General features: G+C 38.2%; 2 protein-coding genes across 2 annotated transcripts; both read right to left on the reverse strand.

Annotated features, from left to right (window-relative positions):
* Window positions 3,208–5,586, reverse strand: LOC104710111. Its single transcript, XM_010426651.2, has 4 exons — window positions 5,360–5,586; window positions 4,520–4,783; window positions 4,161–4,319; window positions 3,208–3,593 (listed from the first exon to the last, which is right to left on the reverse strand). Exons 1-4 carry the CDS (start codon window positions 5,366–5,368, stop codon window positions 3,357–3,359), a joined length of 669 nt encoding a protein of 222 aa, XP_010424953.1. The 5' UTR covers window positions 5,369–5,586; the 3' UTR covers window positions 3,208–3,356.
* On the reverse strand, window positions 7,262–7,630 carry LOC109126329 (uncharacterized mitochondrial protein AtMg00810-like). Its single transcript, XM_019229828.1, has one exon. It carries the CDS (start codon window positions 7,628–7,630, stop codon window positions 7,262–7,264), a length of 369 nt encoding a protein of 122 aa, XP_019085373.1.

Consider the following 16,847-nt stretch of genomic DNA (forward strand, 5'->3'; position numbering starts at 1 on the left):
AACAGTTGTATAATCTAACAAATTCAACAAGAAACAATGAACTAAACCTTAAACAACTGAAACTGAGCATACCATGAAATCTTAAACAAATGAAACTGAGCATACCATGTCTCGCAAATCAATTCACAAGGATTCGAAGAGGGAGATTAAGGCAAACGGTTTTATGAAATCAAATCATATGTGATGGTATAATATCATGTATAATTGTTCTCGGGTATAAACAGGTATCTTCGGTTCCTCGGGTTCGGTTCGGGTAATACCCGATACCCGTGGTTATTTGAAAACAAAAACCTATTGGTTATTTAGACAGAAATAGTTTGGGTCGGGTTCGGGTATTTTTAGGTCGGGTTCGGATTGGTTCCTCGGGTTCGGTTTATTTGCCCAGGCCTAGTTTGGTCTATTTGGTATCTCTATTAATTTGTCTTGGAATAAATTGTACGCTTTAGTGGCTGAATTAGTCTTTTTTGGAACTGGATTTCAATTTTAAAATCCTTTAACAAGAAGTTTGTCTTAGTGATTGAAGATATGATCATTGTCATACAAGTTCTTTTAGTGGAGATTTGGCTGTGTGACAACTAAGAGGGCTGTTACCTAGAACGAACAAATCGTAATGATATCGGCCTTGCCTTTTGCAATCACTAATGTGTTCCGAATGTTAACGCTAGATAGGATGCCGACATTATCTATTTATAATTGAGTTCTATTTAATCCAAAAAGAAATCTTAAGATCAACATTGTGCATAATTGTGACTAGCTCACTCGTTCTACATGCAATGGTTCAAAGAACTGTGTAGAGATCCATTATGTTATGTTAAATGTATGTTCAAAGAAGCAATTATAAAACGATATGACATTAAATATTTCAAAGACATATATGTATAAACAACTCTGGACTGTTGACTGCAACTGCAAGACTTTGAGTTCACGACGACTGTCTATCATTATAAAAGAGATCTTGACAACGATTGAAACTATTTTCTTACATCACGGTAGATAGCTTTACCCTTGCACCACAATAAATGGACTTCCGATAAACTTATCTCTCTATGAATTTACAATAATTTACGTATTCTACGACTAGAATTCTAAACCTTATGAGAAAACACTAGTTATAACCTTTGTTCACTATTTTTTATATATTCTTTTGACATTTAACATTGCTAACCACTAATTTGGGACGACAGCTTATATACACACGTATAGTTACATTTTATTGAGCGTTTTATCTAGTTTTTATACGAAATTATTTAGAATATTTTAATTTTTTGTCTCGAATGAAATTTGTTTTGGATCCGCCTTCGATAGAATAGTGAGAATATTTNTTTTTTTTTTTTTTTTTTCTTTATTTGTTTTCTAAAGTTTTTTGTTATTTCTAACTGACATAATAAGAAAATTTATAATTCAATAAACTTTTAGGAGTTTCACAAAAATGAAACTAGTATATATATTCAAATTTCAACTTACAGTATATATAAAATTTCATCTATCAACTTAGAGAGTTTAAGTTTTGTAATTTATATTTATTATGTTGCCCTTAAATTTTAGATATTTTATAAATTGTAGCATGCCAAAAAATATTTGAGTTAAATCAATATTATGTATCACAATCGTGCTTCCTCTTTTTGTCATTCGGTTCTGTATATCTCTTTAGTTATGAATTATTAGCATTACTATATACTATATTATATAATAAAGAGAAGAAATGATAATGATGGGTAATACTATTTTAATTTAGAAAGAAAGTTGTCTGATATAATCATATAACAACAAGTTGCCGTAGACCCATTTTATCAATGATCAATATTTGTTATACATCTTCGTAAGCTTGCATATACCACCAATGAATTTGTAAATACTTTCTCTTATCTATTTGATAGACAGGGAACCGTGTCTAGAGATATAGAGGCTGGAGGCTGTACTAAAAATATGTCTTCAAAAAAACTAATTTCGTTATCTTACAAACAAATACTAAAGTATTACAAGTCTAGAATTTTAAACTGATTCTAATCTATAATAACTATCGGTGTATCATTTATAAATTTTAAATAATGTTTTGTTTATTATGAAAGAATAATAATACTAGATGAAACCATTTATAGTGAATTGTATACTTACCAATTGATTATGCATTTGTTTTATTAGTTTTTAATTTTTTATATAATAAAAACAGAAGAACCAAAATGTAAGACTTAAATTACATATATTCCAATTAAGAAGAGGTGAAGAGATTAGTGTGTAGTCATCCTAATTTATCTTCCATATTTTTTGTTTAGCTACCATTTTGCAAATCTTCATTAAGTCTCTCTACTCTTATAAAATTAAAAATATGCATCTGACTGCATTTATGTTTCTTACAAAAATATAAAGTCGGAGGCGAATGTTTCATTTTAATACACATAGGCACGGCTTTGGATAGACACGATTACGACTCTTCAATCGTTTTCCTACCCAAAAAACGGACTCTTAGATACAAAAAAAAAAAAAGAACTTTAAACTTGCAAAAATAAAATATTATGTGATTTGGGTAGTTATAAGTTTGCGCCATCAAAATCGTTGAACACTTCAAATAAGATTTTTGGAGATGTTAGATTTTTTTGTTTTATTATTTTGGGGTGATATTTTTCTATATATTGGAACAAAATAATGATTATGCGCCAAGAGTTTCCAACTTTCATCGTGCTCAGTTATTTGTAAATGATAGACAATATACGTATGTAACACCTTTGTGGACGGTGGTTGACTGGTTGTGGATGATGGCTGACTATTAATCTATTATATACATAGTAGGCGATGTGGACATTAAGACAAGTTAAAACGGTCGTAAAAATGTGTCTTGAGTATTTGATGCATCAAAATCTGTTTAATTTTGTGAATGTGTATCGGAAGAACTATTATGTGCAACTTTCATAGTTTTTATGTTGGTGCTATAAAATGACAAATCCGTAGAAAATTGTATGACTCAAGAGTCTCTACGAGGAATGGATTCCAGCATACATATTTGTCATCAGAACCTGTATCTATCAATTTATCCCCCCAAAAAGTGTTAAGAATATTGCATATTATATTCACTTTTTCTTATTTTATGTTAGTTAAATTTGTGGGTTCCAGTGAATCAACACAATCTCATGAACACCAAAACTTTTTGGGCCCATATCTCTCTTTTCTCCATGATGAATAATAAAATAAATCCCTCATACACCATTACACATCACTATTATTATTTTTCTTTGATCTCCTCACTATTTTTTCTCTTTAAAAACTTATTAGCTTTTAAACATAATATTGATACCCGATATTCAAATATAAAATACACAAAATGTATAGTTTTGATGAAAAAAAATCCATTAAAAACAAAGTCAATAGAGAGGAGATCTTCGAGAAATTCCTTTTCTCTTGAGTATCCTCATGAGTGGTCTCAATGAAAAATTACTCAATAAAACTTCAGAATCTTCGGAAACATCAGTGAGGGACGATGATGCGCACGATTTTTTTTCTTCTATGCTTCCTTCTTGATTAGAGTTTTCCTTCTCCAAAACACCTTGTTCCAGTCTTGGAGAAAAACAAAATTTATGCTTTTTTGAAGGAGCTGAAATCTGCAACAATAAAAAAAAGTATTAAAGCATTCTCTAAACTCAAAACAAAAACAAAAATTCCTGTATTCGATTTCAAACGATATAATGCCAAATGTAACGTTTTAAAGCGTGCTTGACGTTTGTTACAACTCACATAATAGATAAATTTCAAAACTAATTTTACTAATAAATGATACTTGTTAATGTAGGTTACGTGTCAAAACAGTTTAAAAGTGTCAATAAAATTATTTCAAAAATATAGTATATATTAAAATAAAACACTTCATAATAAACATTTAGCATCTTCCAACTTGAAATAAATGACTACATATATTAAAATGTAGTACTGGTGAAGATGTGTACAAATCAAATCATGCATAGTTCTCCTATATGTTATGTCAACAATGTATGACTCCTTCATCTACTAAAGGCTAACTTTTTCTAGTATTTCAAGACTACTGTAAAACATTGTTTACCTTTCATAGATAACAGTTCCAATGTATAATAATAAAAAATTAGAGAAATATATAGATAACTACCAAATATTTTGGGGAATATAAACTGAAAAAAAAAGAGAGCATAATTTACCTTGCAGGAGATAGAGCAAAATCGATTAGGACGATCTTGAATATATCTTTTACAAGTCACACATGATGCTCCATTCTTGGATTTTGTAGAAGGTCTTGCATCTTTTGCTTGTGGCCTTGAATTCAAATGTATTGCCTTTTCTCCATTTATTTTATATGTCTTTTCCCATACAAAAAAATTTATTGTCATTCAATGCCATAAACCAGAAAAAGAAAAGCAATATTTTTAAAAAATAATTAGGAATTTATGGACTCTAAAACAAGAATTAAAGACTCAGCTGGCATCAAATGATTTTTTTTTTTTGAAAAATAATAATTATTGAAAATGATTTCTTAGATAAATAAAAAATTAAAAGAAACCTGAATCTCGGAACAGTCGAAGTAGTGTTGGATATCGAGGAGACGAAGAACATCTTGATAAACGTATTTGCAGATCTGAAGACGACGATGGAGGACATGAGCAGCTTCTGTACTACAACAATGTCTACAGATTTCGACATTACAGTCAATGCAAAACACATTCTTCTCGTTCTTTCTAAGATACTTATGATTCATACATATCCCAAAGAACTCTGAGTTCAGTAGTGTATCAATCCAATCTTCATCACTTCTTCTCTTCTCACCCTACAACAATCATTATTATTGAAAATTTATACTTGCAAAAATTTAATAGAGATTTGTAATGAATTCATCATCATACATGAGTTATATGAAGAAATGAAACAAAAAAAAAAAAAACATGAATTAAAAGGAATATAATCCGAAAAAAAAAAATCTGTAGAAATTTGAAACTTTATTGACTTTTATTTGTAGGTTTTATATAGGAAATGAAGAAAATTTGAATTACTTATTTAAAACTAATATTACTTTTTTGAAAGATTATGAATCTGCAGAAATTTGACTCTTTATATCAAAATTTATAATGAATTTATATATGTGTTCTATGTAGAAATCATAAATTTGTATTTTAAAAGGATAAATTCTTCTGAAATTTTCTTGTTTCTTATAAATTTTGGTTGAAACCAAAAACTTTAATCTAATGGATATTTTTGCAATTTTACATTAAAAAAAAAAAGACACAAACTGCAGAAATTATTAAACTTATCTGAATTTTATGATAAAACTGATATGAACAAATTAAAAACAGGGGATACATACACATGAAATATATCAGAAACCATATAAAAGAAAGGATTGTACCAGATTCATTTGGCTATGAGAAACCGAGTTCCTTTGATCGATCAGATGAGCAGATTTCAAATTTCTCTGATCAAAATCATCAAAAAAATCAGAAAATGTATTTAGGGTTCTTGGGAGAGAAGAAGAAGAAGGCGAAAAGCAAAAAGAAGAAGAGAAGAAGAGATTGTGTAGTGTGTGAATAAATAGTAGAACAAGGCAAATGAAATAAAATAAAATAAACGATATTAGGAATGTATCAATTAATTGTATATCATGTTTTGTGAGGAATAATAAATTAAAAAAGGAAAACAAATAGCAATTTTTGTTAAATAGTAAAAATAAAATAAGGGAAAAATCAAAAGTCCACAGAGTCAACAATAACTGTGGCTCTTTTATACCTAAAATGGACTTCGCAGGCGGGAATATGAAACATGTGTGACTCTCTATTATTATCTCTTTAACTTTTTCTTATAACCTTCGATTTTTTTTTCATTTTTATTGTTTTTTTCTAGATAAATAAATAAATATACAACNTTGGCTATGAGAAACCGAGTTCCTTTGATCGATCAGATGAGCAGATTTCAAATTTCTCTGATCAAAATCATCAAAAAAATCAGAAAATGTATTTAGGGTTCTTGGGAGAGAAGAAGAAGAAGGCGAAAAGCAAAAAGAAGAAGAGAAGAAGAGATTGTGTAGTGTGTGAATAAATAGTAGAACAAGGCAAATGAAATAAAATAAAATAAACGATATTAGGAATGTATCAATTAATTGTATATCATGTTTTGTGAGGAATAATAAATTAAAAAAGGAAAACAAATAGCAATTTTTGTTAAATAGTAAAAATAAAATAAGGGAAAAATCAAAAGTCCACAGAGTCAACAATAACTGTGGCTCTTTTATACCTAAAATGGACTTCGCAGGCGGGAATATGAAACATGTGTGACTCTCTATTATTATCTCTTTAACTTTTTCTTATAACCTTCGATTTTTTTTTCATTTTTATTGTTTTTTTCTAGATAAATAAATAAATATACAACTATGTAGCTATGTTTTTGATACAAATGATATCCACTAATGAGGTCATTAATATGAAATTATTATTATAATAATTTAATTTGGAGTGGACATATAATTTGACTTTGAGGTGCTAAAAGGTAGTCTTTACAATTTTTAGATGGTGCGATAAAGGTAAGCAAAGCTTCCTATATTTACTCCGAAATTTCCAAGGAAACTAGCTTCTCATTTTTAGAATTATATCATAATATCATAAGCCTAATTCAAACCCAGCACATACACTATGCTTAATTAAGTGATTGGTGAAATTATTACTTTATGTCCCGCATAGAAAATTGGAATTTAAAAAGATTGGTAAAATTTGTTGCAGATTTAGTTAAAACAATAGGATTTGCTAAGATATCCTAAGAAATATATTATTGTTTGTATAGGAGAATGCTGAATTGAAGTCAATGATACAGATTACAGAGTATATATACAGCTAAATAGTAGGGTTTAGCTTAATACTAATTGCAAGTATATCCTCATTATATACATATCATAATACCCCTCAAAAGGGAGGGAGAATCTTCACTCCAATCTTGTATAACAAGTCTTCAAACTGTGGTCTTGGCAACAACTTTGTGAGAGCATCGGCGAGCTGGTCCTTGGTGGAAATGTGTGTGACAATAACACACCTGATTGTATAAACTCACGAACGAAGTGGTAGTCGAGAGCCATATACTTCATCTTCGAGTGGAAAACCGGATTTGCACAGATATACGTTGCACCGACATTGTCACAGTAAAGAACCAGCGCTACCGGTAACTAAACACCCAATTCAGTCAACAAGGAACAGATCCAGCGGAGTTCAAAGATTGTATTGGCTACATCCCGATATTTCGCTTCGGTGGACGAACGAGAAACACTTCATTGTTTCTTTGAAGACCAGGAAATGGGACGACCGCCAAAGTAGATGATACAGGCATTGCTCGACGTGTATGTGTTCTTATCACGGCCCCAGTCTGCGTCCGAGAATGCATGAATCGTTAGTGGATCATCAGCTTTAAGAAAAATTCCATGTGACCTCATTCCAGCTAGATAACGCAAGACATGCTTAGCAGCCTGCCAATTCTTGTCTGTCAGCTGATGCATGAACTGTGATAACTTGTTGACAGCAAAGGCGATATCAGGGGGTGTGAAGGAAAGATATTGAAGACTTTTGATCACAACGCGGGATTCCTTGGGATCAGGAAGCGGTGAACCAGACTCAAGAGTGATATTAGGCGATGACGCCATAGGAGTGAAAACAGGCTTCACATTAATCATACCGGTCTTGAGCAGAAGATCCGTGATGTACTTGCGTTGTATCAAGTGTAAGCCTCGCGGAGAACGGGTGGCTTCAATCCCCAAAAATTATTGTAGCGGACCAAGATCCTTCAGCGAGAACCGAGTTGAAAGTACAACATTGAAGGCTTTGACCAATGCAGGATCTCCGAAAATGTTTATATCATCCACATAGACCAAGACATAGATGAAGTCGGAGCGGCACTGATTTATGAATAGCGATGTATCTGCAAGAGAATTCTTAAAACCAGTCTGTAAAAGAAAAATTTTTAGTTCCTGGTACTACGTTCTCGCTGCTTGTTTGAGACCGTAGAGTGCTTTGTTTAGACGACAAAACATTGTGAGGATGATTTTTGTCAACAAAGCCGGGGGACTGCGTGACATAGACCTCATCCGTAAAGGTACCCTGCAAAAATGCTTTATTGATGTCAACTTGATAGATATGCCAGTTTTTCTTCACCGCAATTTCAAGGACAATCTGAACCGTTATTGATTTTATAACCGGATTGAAGGTTTCTGAACTGTTGTTGATTTTATAACCGGATTGAAGGTCATGCCTTTTTTAAAAAAACGAATACTAAACACACATAAATAATAAAGGTATTTTTCATAATCAAGGACAAAGATAGCATTTATATATTATAAAACTATAAATAAAAGACGACAATAACAAATAAAGAAATAGGCCTACTCTTTTAAGATCGATTGCCAAGAGCTTATTTAGATGACAGTTATTTCTAAGTGGTCTGTTTTTACTGCAGTCTTGCTAAAAAAATACGATCACGAGGTTCTATCTTTATTTCTTTACCCGTATAAGCTCTTTTACACTAGGCTAGTTCTCCCTAAGAGAAACCGTTTCTTTATGGTAAAAAAACAAATAAAAAAATAAAATTAAAATTCTAAAGAAATAAAATTAAAATTCTAATCTTAGGGAAATATTTCTATAGTATTTTTTCCTATTCGAGGTAATACGTACAGCCCACACATGAATTATACATAAAAATGGGATGGGGAAACTCTGATCTCATCAACTCTTCTCATCCAACGCATAGATAAACAAGTTTGAAATAGGATATCTTCCATTTGTGACCAAGACAATATTCTTTATATTGTTAGGCTAATTCTATGTTAAGAACTTTCAAATGCTGCATTTGATGTAAAAAATATTTTGGATAAATTTTACATTTTATTTGAAAAAAGACTAGATTAGGACTCGTGCTAGAGCACGAGTTGAAATTCCTTTTATTTATACTGTAATTTTTATATAAAATATAATTTATGTGATTGTTTTTAAAAATTGTTGTGAATAAAACATTATGCAATAAAATCATATGCTAAATATGAGGACTTGATTTTGTTGCTAGTATAATCGAAAATTACTCTTAATCCGTGGAAAAATGATTAATTTTTGAGATTTTTTTGCCAATATATGATTAATTAAATATTTTAGATTTTATTTTATTTTTTTGGAATATTTTTTTAAGAGGATTTGAAATATGGTTACAACTCATATAACCTATACCTATCCAATCAGATAATTAATCTTATAACTCATATTATATAGTTTACAAAAAAAAATTGTGTACTTTCGTTTTATCATATAGGAGATATATTATACATAAAAGTAGTATTGAACGTTATACTGATTTTTATGTTTTAACGTTTTGGAGACGTGATTTCACCGAATATTCTATTAATTATATGGTCCAAAGCCACATCGTAAATTGGAGTGTGACAAGAACTCTTTAACGCGTTTTCAAATGTGAGAATAGTCTAGAAAAAACAATGGTACACAAAGCAACAATGGTGAATGAGCGATGGCATGAATATGATCATCCTCTTATTGCTCAACTATATAGCCATGTAATCCTCTTACTGCTCAAACTATATAACCATGAGTCATTACAGCCATAAACAAGACATAGAAACTAGTTTAGAGAACTGTCAACTGTGTGACATAATGGCTCTGATACTGTGTGTGTATGAGTACATGAGGAAGGTTTTCTATATCATTTAGAGAACTTTCATCATGTTATGACTCATGATTGTATAATTTAAACCAAGAGAAATCAATCTCAACCATAAACAATAATCTCATGTGGCTCTGATACTGTGTGAGTATAATTTAAACTAAGAGGAATCAATCTCATTACAAGCTTTAATTTATTGGATAGAAAATGAGATTGAAAATAAGTTAATATTTTTTTTTATGATGAGCTTTATTAAGGTGCAAAAAACTAAAAGATATGAATTCTTGTATAGAACAGTAAACATGATTCGATTGATATTTCATATAAGATATCATACAATCTTTGCAAAACCTTTTTAAACCGGTAGAATCATGATACTAGTACCAAATATTTTCCAATAAATATTAAACATGTATGCTACATAACGATCTTAAAAAGAAATATCTAGGAGGAATCCCAAAATGTCCATTTTGTCAATACTAATTTTCAAAAATGCTCCCTCTCTAAAATCTTATCAAAAATGTCTCTAAAAAATGATTTGAATACGTATACGACTTTATAAAAGTATACAAAAATTATATCTATATGTAAAATCTTCTGAATTTATAAATACTTTATAAATACCTTACAAATACCTTGTAAACTCTTATAGAATCTTTGTAAGACCTTATATATATCTTGCAAAACGTTTTTTTTACATTTTCTTGTAGAGTTTTAGGCTGAGAAGAGAGAAGAGACCAGGCAGAGACAAGGAGATAGTTCGGAGGAGTTTGATTTTGAGGAGTATGCATGCTCTCAAAAGCAACCAGTAGGAGTGAGGGAAGCTCACAAGAGAATTGGCTGGCTGAAGAAAATGACCAAGTTNCCAAGCTTTCGTCCAAGAAGACCAAGAGATCGACTCGGACAAGGCAACCATCAGCGAGACCGTCCGTACAGCCTTCGTCCTTAGTCAAGGATGAGGGCGCCAAGACGTCAGGATCATGACTCATACTCTTTTCCCTTACTTCGGGTTTTTCCCATGAGGTTTACAGGAGAAGGTTTTAACGAGGCGACGAGTCCTGACGCACAACGCCGCGTTTTGAAGCCAGTGACGCGGTTCCCGCGTTCAGCCTAAGGACGTGGCCTATTTTGTCTTTTTCTTTAAGCTTTGCGTTTTGAACCTTTTCTAGATCCTTCCCTTGTGAACGTTGGAATAGTGTGACGTGTTCACCGTCTGTGGAGACGCGTCAAGGGCTACGTGTGCGGTCCATTATGAGTCCGCGTGCCCTAGTTCCCTTTAAACCCTTACGCTATTTAAGCGTCCAACGCCACGAGCTTAGGTTTTCAGACTTGAATAAAATATAACTTTTCCCAAAGAGAGATTCTTTGTGTTCTTGTCTCCCCTCTCTTTCTCGCATCTTAGTCCGGGACTGGGCTTGAAAGAAACCCTAGAAAGACCGATCCGGGATCGATCTCTCTAGACGGCGTACGACGCTTTCCACCGCTCGTGTACACCGCCGTTCGAACCATATCGTCTCTATCGCACCGCGGTCAAACCGATCGTTGGTTGTGTTTCCCTTTCACCCCCATCTCTTCCTAGTCAACCGAGGTCGAGTTTCTTACTCGGTTCGCTAGCCATCGTTCGTCCCCGACCGTCCGTCCGTAGTGTCCGTCCATCCGTGCGACTCGGCAGACGACCGCGTCCGGTGTTCACATCAGCTGGTATCAGAGCTCTAAAAGCTCCTGACTCAAAGGTTGTGTCTTTCTAACCCAGAAACTCCTTCCTTTGTTTAAAGCTTCGATCTTTAGCCTTTGTCTTAGTCTAGATCGCTTAATCTTGTTTCCGCTTGCTGAGTTAGTCTTTAGTTTTATTTTGGTGTTTGTGTTGTGTTATTAGACGTGTGCTTAGGTTGTTTCGTGTTCTTCCTGTTCTTCTTTTTGTTCGTCGTTGTTCTTGTCTAGGACTCCTTAGATCCATAAAGTAGCGCGTTTGCTTTTGGGTTTGTGTTGTGGTCCCAAAAAGTTTTGCTTTTNTTTTTTTTTTTGGTGTTTGTGTTGTGTTATTAGACGTGTGCTTAGGTTGTTTCGTGTTCTTCCTGTTCTTCTTTTGTTCGTCGTTGTTCTTGTCTAGGACTCCTTAGATCCATAAAGTAGCGCGTTTGCTTTTGGGTTTGTGTTGTGGTCCCAAAAGTTTTGCTTTTTGTGCGTGAGTTTGCTTTTAGGCGCGTGTAGGTTTCTTTTTGTCTAGTCATAGGTTGTCGTTAGCTTTGCTGTCTTCAATCATTGACTGTCCCAAATAAATATCTCATCCGTCAGTTTTAGACGCATTATACTCACGAATATTCGTTTTGGTTTGGACGAGGTACGTGACTCTTTCGGCCAGCGCATCGCGTACGGACGAAGTCCACGTCATCGTTTGAGAATCAGCTCCCGACCGTGATATCTACCGTTCTTGACCCGAAGTCTGTCCGAGATATCAACCGTCCGAGTTTCCTGTCAATCCCTCGGCTCCAAGTACCGTATCTCCGTCAATCCGTACGACCACCATCCGTACCACGGACGCTATGGCTGCACAACAACAACCGGAGATCCCATTACCCCCGCCGGAGATCGGTGCCACCTTAACGGCCCTTCGTAACGGCATAGAACATCTGGCCGAACGATTAGCCCGACTTGAACTTGCCAATCCTCCGAGAGAAGATCCGCCGCCCGTGCGACGACGTAGGCAAGAACCAGAACCGAGTGACCAGTCCGACGACGAGTATGAACCGCGTCTAAGACAACGATACCGACGCGATGACNTCGCGTACGGACGAAGTCCACGTCACCGTTCGAGAATCAGCTCCCGACCGTGATATCTACCGTTCTTGACCCGAAGTCTGTCCGAGATATCAACCGTCCGAGTTTCCTGTCAATCCCTCGGCTCCAAGTACCGTATCTCCGTCAATCCGTACGACCACCATCCGTACCACGGACGCTATGGCTGCACAACAACAACCGGAGATCCCATTACCCCCGCCGGAGATCGGTGCCACCTTAACGGCCCTTCGTAACGGCATAGAACATCTGGCCGAACGATTAGCCCGACTTGAACTTGCCAATCCTCCGAGAGAAGATCCGCCGCCCGTGCGACGACGTAGGCAAGAACCAGAACCGAGTGACCAGTCCGACGACGAGTATGAACCGCGTCCAAGACAACGATACCGACGCGATGATCGGTACGAACCAGGGCACAAGTTGTCACCTCCGACCTTTGCCGGCAAGTCCGACCCCGAAGCATACCTCGATTGGGAAAGCCGGATGGACCACATCTACTCGTGCTACAACTATCCGGAGTTACGCAAAGTTTCTTACGCCGTGGCCCAACTCACCGACCACGCACTCACATGGTGGGATCGTCTGGTCGCTGATGAGCGTCGCAATCATGACCGACCGATCACCACTTGGGAAGTCATGAAAACCGTCATGAGACGTCGTTATGTTCCACCACTTTACCATCGCGAGCTCCAAAAGAGATTTAGGAGACTCACGCAAGGTTCGCGATCCGTGGAGGAATATTACGAGGAGTTCGAGCACCTAAGCAACCGACTCCAAGTAGAAGACTCCGAGGAGTCTCTCATGGCTCAGTTCCTTGATGGATTACAGGACCGGATTGCGCGTAAGGTCGAACGCCAACCATACCAGGGGTTCGAAGAGCTGCTGCACTTAGCAGTGCAAATCGAAGCCCAAGTCAAGAAGAAGATCGCCACCACGAGCCGGACCAGAGCCCAAGGTGTTCCCAACTGGTCGCCAAGCGCATCACCTTCCAACCGGCCACAAGAGAAGTCCCAAACGGCCGTCGTCGACTCGCGATTCAAGTCAAGAGAAACCACCAAAGATAGCCGACAAGATCCTCGCAAGACAACCAGCGACGCGCGCAGTCGGGACATCGTCTGTTTCAAATGCCAAGGCCGAGGCCATTATGCCCGCGACTGTCCGAATGCCCGCACCATGATCATTACCGAGTCCGGAGAACTCGAGTCCGAAGGAGAAAGGTCCGAGGCAAATGACCAAGACAATGCGGACTTGGAGGAAGCCATAGCTGAGCCCGAAGTTGGAGAGCTGTTGATGATCCGAAGAATCCTCAATGCCAGCCAAGAGCCGGACGACTCCAACCAACGAGACAACATCTTCCACACGCGATGCACGGTAAGCGGGAAGGTGTGTGGCTTGATCATTGATGGAGGCTCCTGCACGAATGTAGCGAGCTCCTACATGGTCAAGAAACTTTCCTTGCCCACCACATGCCATCCCAAGCCCTATAAGCTTAAGTGGTTAGACGATAAGACCGTGATACGCGTAAAGGACCAAGTCCTCGTCCCATTTAGTGTCGGACCGTACAAGGACCAAGTCCTATGTGATGTAGTACCGATGCAAGCTAGTCACCTCTTACTGGGGAGACCATGGCAGTTTGATAAGGGAACGTCACATTGCGGACGCACCAACCAGTATACGTTTGTACACGATAACAAACGTATTAGTTTAAAGCCTTTAACACCGACGCAAGTCCGCGAAATGCAATCCAAGTTGTCTAAGGATTCGGACTCTAAAATGAACTTCCTGATCCAGTCAAGTGACGTTAGAAAGTCCCTTAAGGACTCCAACCAAGTGTTATTGATGGTTTTTAGAGATTTGTTGGTTGAAGGAACAGGAGACTTGGGGGATACACTCCCGGACGATATCAAGGACGTGCTTAAGCGATACTCAGACGTGTTCCCAGATGAATTGCCCGAAGGTCTACCACCTCTTCGAGGAATCGAGCATCAGATCGACTTGCTTCCTGGAGCCCAACTGCCGAACCGTCCCGCATACCGAGTAAACCCGGAGGAGGCTAAGGAACTGGAGCGGCAAGTATCCGAGCTCATGTCGCAAGGATATGTCCGAGAGAGTCTTAGCCCCTGCGCCGTCCCTGTCCTACTTGTTCCGAAGAAAGACGGATCTTGGCGCATGTGTGTCGATTGCCGGGCCGTAAACAACATCACGATCAAGTACCGGCATCCGATTCCGCGTCTTGACGACATGTTAGACGAGCTCAGCGGATCAACCATCTTCTCTAAGATCGACCTCAAAAGTGGATACCATCAAGTGAGGATGAAAGAAGGAGATGAATGGAAGACCGCATTCAAAACCAAGCAAGGTTTGTACGAATGGTTGGTTATGCCATTCGGTCTATCTAATGCACCTTCGACCTTTATGCGTCTAATGAACCATGTGCTTAGAGCTTTTATCAACAAGTTCGTTGTGGTCTATTTCGATGATATCCTCGTTTATAGCTCTTGCCTATCTGACCATGTCGAGCATTTGGAACTTGTTTTAAGCACTCTCCGCGAAGAGCAATTGTACGCTAACTTGAAAAAGTGCGTCTTTGCTGCTAATGAACTTGTCTTCTTAGGTTTTGTTGTTAGTGAACAGGGGCTTAAGGTGGACGGCGAGAAGGTCCGAGCCATAGAGGAATGGCCAACACCTACCAGCGTTTCCCAAGTCCGATCGTTCCACGGGCTGGCCAGTTTCTACCGACGGTTCGTGAGAGACTTTAGCACGGTCGCCGCACCCCTTACCGCGGTGATCAAGAAGAATCAGGAGTTCAAGTGGGGAGCCGAACAAGAACGATCCTTCCTGGAACTCAAGAAGCATCTCACTCAAGCTCCTCTCCTTGTCTTGCCCGACTTAAACAAGACCTTCGAGGTGGAATGCGACGCATCCGGCGTCGGCATCGGAGCCGTTCTCACGCAAGGCGGCAAACCGGTGGCCTATTTCAGCGAGAAGCTCAGCGGGGCCACTCTTAATTATCCCACTTATGACAAAGAGCTATACGCGTTGGTCCGAGCCATGGAGACTTGGCAGCACTACTTGTTAGCTCGGGAGTGCGTAATCCACACGGACCACGAGACTTTGAAGTATTTGCGCGGCCAAACGAATCTCAAGAAGAGGCATGCGAAATGGCTGGAGTTCATCGAATCCTTTCCATACGTCATCAAGTATAAGAAAGGAAAGGAGAACGTTGTCGCCGATGCCCTATCCCGAAGACACGCCTTAATCACCACCATGGACGCCAAGGTTTTGGGGTTCGAGAGCATCAAGGATGCGTACGCAAAAGACGCTGAGTTTGGGGAATGTTTCAAGAATTTCGGTAAAGGCAATTATGCGGAGTTCTATGTGTATGAGGGCTACTTATTCAGAGGTCGGCGCCTTTGCATCCCAGCCGGNTCCTGGAACTCAAGAAGCGACTCACTCAAGCTCCTCTCCTTGTCTTACCCGACTTCAACAAGACCTTCGAGGTGGAATGCGACGCATCGGGCGTCGGCATTGGAGCCGTTCTCACGCAAGGCGGCAAACCGGTGGCCTATTTCAGCGAAAAGCTCAGCGGAGCCACTCTTAATTATCCCACTTATGACAAAGAGCTGTACGCGTTGGTCCGAGCCATGGAGACTTGGCAGCACTACTTGTTAGCTCGGGAGTGCGTAATCCACACGGACCACGAGACTTTGAAGCATTTGCGCGGCCAAACGAATCTCAAGAAGAGGCATGCGAAATGGCTGGAGTTCGTCGAATCCTTTCCATACGTCATCAAGTATAAGAAAGGAAAGGAGAACGTTGTCGCCGATGCCCTATCCCGAAGACACGCCTTAATCACCACCATGGACGCCAAAGTTTTGGGGTTCGAGAGCATCAAGGATGCGTACGCGGAAGACGCTGAGTTTGGGGAATGTTTCAAAAATTTCGGTAAAGGCAACTATGCGGAGTTCTATGTATATGAGGGCTACTTATTCAGAGGTCGGCGCCTTTGCATCCCAGCCGGCTCTATCCGCGACCTATTAATCCGAGAAGCGCATAGTGGAGGTCTGACCGGACATTTTGGCGTGGCTAAAACTTTAACCATGCTTCAAGAACACTTCTTCTGGCCAAGGATGCGGAGCATGGTCGAGAAGCATTGCGGCCAGTGTGTGGTGTGTCGAGCCTCAAAGTCAACCACTCATCCCCACGGACTCTACACACCGCTACCAGTCTCGACAGGTCCTTGGGTCGACTTGTCCATGGACTTTGTCCTCGGACTACCGCCTATACATCGGAATGATACTATTTTTGTGGTGGTCGATCATTTTTCCAAGATGGCGCACTTCATCCCATGCCATAAGAGCAACGACGCAGTGCGCTTAGCCAATCTGTTCTTTAGCCATGTA

Source organism: Camelina sativa, chromosome 9 (assembly GCF_000633955.1).
Source record: "Camelina sativa cultivar DH55 chromosome 9, Cs, whole genome shotgun sequence".
In the NCBI taxonomy this organism is placed as follows: Eukaryota; Viridiplantae; Streptophyta; class Magnoliopsida; order Brassicales; family Brassicaceae; genus Camelina; species Camelina sativa.

What these genes read in the sequence shown, in the direction of transcription:
- LOC104710111 (XM_010426651.2), bottom strand. An exon ending in TCGACTGTTCCGAGATTCAG is followed by an intron (nt 4,320 to 4,519) that starts GTTTCTTTTAAT and finishes GTATGGGAAAAG; the next exon opens with ACATATAAAATAAATGGAGA. An exon ending in TTTGCTCTATCTCCTGCAAG is followed by an intron (nt 3,594 to 4,160) that starts GTAAATTATGCT and finishes TTATTGTTGCAG; the next exon opens with ATTTCAGCTCCTTCAAAAAA.
- LOC109126329 (XM_019229828.1), bottom strand. Translation starts at nt 7,630, where the DNA reads ATGGCGTCATCGCCTAATATCACTCTTGAGTCTGGTTCACCGCTTCCT.